Source organism: Coenobita brevimanus, chromosome 51, assembly GCF_032717465.1.
Source record: "Coenobita brevimanus isolate Jiangsu-jjx chromosome 51, ASM3271746v2, whole genome shotgun sequence".
Classification (NCBI taxonomy): domain Eukaryota; kingdom Metazoa; phylum Arthropoda; class Malacostraca; order Decapoda; family Coenobitidae; genus Coenobita; species Coenobita brevimanus.
The window spans coordinates 8,648,089-8,652,834 of NC_137004.1; the positions used below are offsets into that span (position 1 = coordinate 8,648,089).

General features: G+C 40.8%; 1 protein-coding gene across 1 annotated transcript; it reads left to right on the forward strand.

The window, feature by feature from the left end:
• Positions 1-3,413: 3,413 nt before the first annotated feature.
• Positions 3,414-3,785, forward strand: LOC145399984 (histone H2B-like). Its single transcript, XM_080272484.1, has one exon. The coding sequence runs from the start codon at positions 3,414-3,416 to the stop codon at positions 3,783-3,785; it is 372 nt and encodes a 123-aa protein (XP_080128610.1).
• The last annotated feature ends 961 nt before the right edge of the window (positions 3,786-4,746 follow it).

Consider the following 4,746-nt stretch of genomic DNA (forward strand, 5'->3'; position numbering starts at 1 on the left):
TAGAGCTTGCAAATAGAACAAAGCCATGGTTAAAAAGCAACATAAAACACTTCAACAAGATGCAGCACTAGATGAGATCAGAGCCATCTCTGAAAAATACAACAATATCCAAGACTCCATCAGAATGGCCAATAACGAGGAAGAGAAATTCCTACTGCACAGCCTAGAAAACCGCAACAAATCCACTCTACTCCATAACAATAGATCACAAAGATCCAGAAATGAAAATCCTGCAACATAATGTATTAAACTGGTCAGGCAGAAACCTAGGCCTTATAAACATCTATAAAACCATTGATCCTGACATTATATTATTAAACAGCCATGGTATATCATCACATTCTACACTAAAAATCCCAGGATATACCTCCCACAAAAGAAACTCATATAACCGACCAATGGATGGCTCAGCTATAGCCATAAAGAACAACTTAACTTATAAATTACTAGACCATTTCATCTCAGACATGATTGGCGTAGAAATTTCAACACACACCCAGCCGGCCTTACTTACCAACCCCAGATTTCGTTAATCTTTTTAAAAGAAATATACCTGTTTATTTAATAGGGGATTTAAATGCAAAACACCATCTCCTGGGTTCTAGAAACACAAATACTATAGGTAGACAACTCGCCAGACTTATTTCAGATTCCACACTGAAACACTTAGGGCCCCATTTCCCCACTTTTCATTCCCATAACTCTAGCACCACCCCAGACATAGCAATAAGTAACCTCAAAACATATCATAACATACTCTTCACACCTGGCCCCCTCACTACTAGTGACCATATCCCAATAATAGCCACCATCACTACTACACCCATACATGTTCCTACCCAACCTAGACCCAACTTTGCCCTGGCTAATTGGGAGAGATTCAAAGAAGAACTAAACACAACATTTTTAAACTTCCCTGTCGAAAATAGAGGCACTCTAGAAGAAATAGATCTGGCTTTAGACAACTGGTATTCAAAACTACACTCTGCCGTACATAACAACATTCCCATAACCACTTATAGACCAATCACTCACCCCAGACTCAGCAGAGAGACTCAGAACTTAACCAGTTTAACGCCCTCAGAACACACTCATAAACACATGGTTGGACACTAGCACACTACAGGCGATACAAATCACTCCAGACATTACTCCATACCGCTCTCTTCACAGAACAAAACACATTGGGCCAACGTCATTAACAATACAGCTAACACTTATAGAGATCCAGCCACATTTTGGAGAAAAATAAAAGCCCTCTCTGGCAACCATAATCCTGACCCTCACTATATTCTAGACTCAAACGGTTCAAGACAACACACTCCCCAAGAAAAAGAGGCTGTTCATAGACAATTCTGGGAATCCATATTCCTGGAGGAAAATGAGGATCAAGATGACATCATACAAGTTCCCAACATCATAGAATTCCTCACCACAAATATTGACAGACTCTCACCCTATCATACTGCTGACCCATCCAGACTAGACTCAGAAACCATATTCACCACCCCTATTACCGAAGAAGAAATTAACGCAATCATTAGCAAAATGAAAAAGACATGCCCAGGAGAAAGTGGTTTCAATAAAACAATTCTGACTAACCTCCCCACTATTGCTAAAATCAAACTAGCCCAAATTTTTAACGCCACCATTTCTGCAGGCTATTTTCCCGATAAATTCAAAACTGCCACCCTGAAACTCATACCCAAAAAGAACAATAATCCCCACCAAGTCATTAACTATAGACCAATATCACTATTAGAAGTTCCCGGCAAAATTCTTGAGAATATAATTAACAGACGACTTCGATCCCACTTAGAACACGAGAACCTCTACCATGAACACCAATATGGTTTTAGATTCAATAGAGGTACAACACAAGCCATTGCCATCGCCACCGAACACATATCTATCTACAAAGCAAACAAAGGCCAATGCCAAGTAGTCCTCAGAGACATTTCTAAAGCCTTTGACAAGGTATGGCATCTTGGGCTAAAATATAAAATACTAGGACTGAATCTCCCAACGATAACAGAAAAACTACTTTGCGACTTCCTCGATGAAAGAAAAGCGAAAATTAAAATAAACAACCATTTAGGCCCTACCTTCAACCTAAATTGCGGAGTCCCCCAAGGAAGTGTACTATCTCCAACCCTATTTACTATTTACACAAATGATACCCCTCTATCAACACACGGCATCAACATTAGCTTTGCCGACGATATCACACAAACCATACACTATCCAGGCCCATCCAGAATCATCATGAATAATAGAACAAAGAACGAGGCAGAAAAAATCAATACACATGAAGCTCAATGGAAAATCCGGACCAATATTAATAAATTTACCGTAATACAACTAGGAAATACAAAAAAAGAACCCCTCACCATCAACGAGGAAATCACAGAATTTAAGGAAGGTAAAATGTTAGGCTTCAAGTTCAACTCAAGAGGGTACCTTCCCAGTATAAAAGATAGAAAACAAAAGGCAGTGGGAGCCCTTAGTCGCTTATATCGTTTTAAAGACATGCCAACCAACATTAAAGTACACCTCGTGAAAGCATTAGTACTGCCAATACTTGAACATCCCCCCATACCTACTCACACACTTAGCAAAAACCAACTAAAACAGTTACAAGTAGTCCAAAACAAGGCTCTAAGATTTGCCACAAACCAATACTATCCCTATACACTTAATACCGAACAAATACATGAGACTACAAAAACATTACCCCTAAACGTTAGACTCCATAATCAAGCAAAGAAAATTTGGGGAAAAATCGAAACCTACAGCAGTAATATATACGATTTCTTGAGGAATAACATCGAAGAGAACAATTTAAACTTTCACAGATGGTTCCCCAACAGTTTATCTGCAATAACAAGGGACCCACAACCCATATATTAGGACTAGAAATAACAAAACTATAACATCAAGAATATGTATGTGTGTGTGTGTGTGTGTGTGTGTGTGTGTATAAAAATTTATATAGATATATATGTCGATTTAATCGCTAGGCCGCCTACAACCCCAAACTAGTTACCCAGACTATACCCGTATATACCCAACCTAAACAAAAACTGATAAGTGATACACTGATTTCTACTGAAACTACTCAATCTCTCAACACGATTTAACCACCTAAATATGACAAAAACCAATTCAACCTAACCAAACTCTCAAACAGCTACCTAGCTTAACTAAATAACACAATATACAACAAAAGCATGGTGGTCAGCCCACCAGCTATCTACTCCCCCTTCCTTCCTTTCTTACTATCCCTTCCCCTCTACTCTCTTTTTTCCCCCAACTTTCTTAAAAAAAAAAAAAAAAAAAAAAGCCCCCATGTCGACTCAGTCTCTCGCTCGCTCCCGCACCGTGCACGTACCGTCTGACTCGGCGCCGCCGCCATGCCACCCAAGACCTCCGGAAAGGCCGCTAAGAAGGCTGGCAAGGCCCAGAAGGCCATTGCCAAGGGAGACAAGAAGAAGAAGCGTAGGAGGAAGGAGAGCTACAGCATCTACATCTACAAAGTGCTCAAGCAGGTCCACCCTGACACCGGTGTGTCCTCCAAGGCGATGTCTATCATGAACTCTTTCGTGAATGACATCTTCGAGCGCATTGCTGCAGAGGCTTCACGCCTGGCACACTACAACAAGCGTTCAACCATCACCAGCCGGGAGATCCAGACGGCCGTCAGGCTGCTCCTCCCTGGCGAGCAGGCCAAGCACGCCGTGTCTGAAGGCACCAAGGCTGTCACCAAGTACACCTCCTCAAAGTAGAGAGGTTACACTCTTGGCCATTTCAACATTTCCGGCTCCAATCGGAGCCACAAGATTTTCGATAAAAAGGGGAAAGACAGACTTACCAATTTTCCTCTCAGGAACTCTGGTTTATCAGCTTTCTCTCTCTCTCTCTCTCTCTCTCTCTCTCTCTCTCTCTCTCTCTCTTTCTTTCTTTTCGGCAACGGTGGTTTGGGATGGGTACGTAGGCACAATCGAAATGTTTTGAACTAGGGTTGGGGGTTAAAACAATAGAGTCAAAATAAAAGAGTAAATAGGGGCGTGCGGGCCTTCTTATTCATCTGAACAACCAACAACAACGTACCGTCGCCCCAAGAAGTGACGGCACAGTTTCAGATTGCTTCGGTCACTCTCCACTGCCATACGTTCTAGGAAAACAGTGAATATAAGGTAAACATTCAATGCCTTCATCACGTCATGCCAAATAACGTATATATTATATCGTGCAAATAATGATGTAAAATGAATAACAGGAGGCAGTGATATATTAGATGGTAACACTTAGTTATCTTTCCCGATTTGAATGAATGTGAAATGTATTAACTTCGCGCGCGGTGGCCAGTACGCCTAAAACTCCCAGTCCTTTTTTTTTTTTTTTTTTTTTTTTTTCCTGAACAGAAAATGCTTATTCGGAAGTTTTGAACTCAATGATTTCTTTATGAACCTCTGCATTTTATTACTCTTGCGAATCGATTATGCACTGAGGATATCAGACACTGACAGAAGGTAGCATTCTCCAAGGAGCTCCGACTCTAATCTAGGCAGATTTCGATTTTTTTTTTTTTTTTTTCCCACCGATAGCCCTCTGTCTTATATGAAATAATCCTGAGATTTTTCTTCGGGGGAAACTGGCCAAAGGCAGTGTAATAACTGCATGTCCTTGAGTGAATGTTATCTCCTTTCGTGCATGTTGACCGAAACATTTAAAATAGCTTACCGG

Coding starts and splice junctions, on each gene's coding strand:
- LOC145399984 (XM_080272484.1), top strand. CDS start 3,414: ATGCCACCCAAGACCTCCGGAAAGGCCGCTAAGAAGGCTGGCAAGGCC.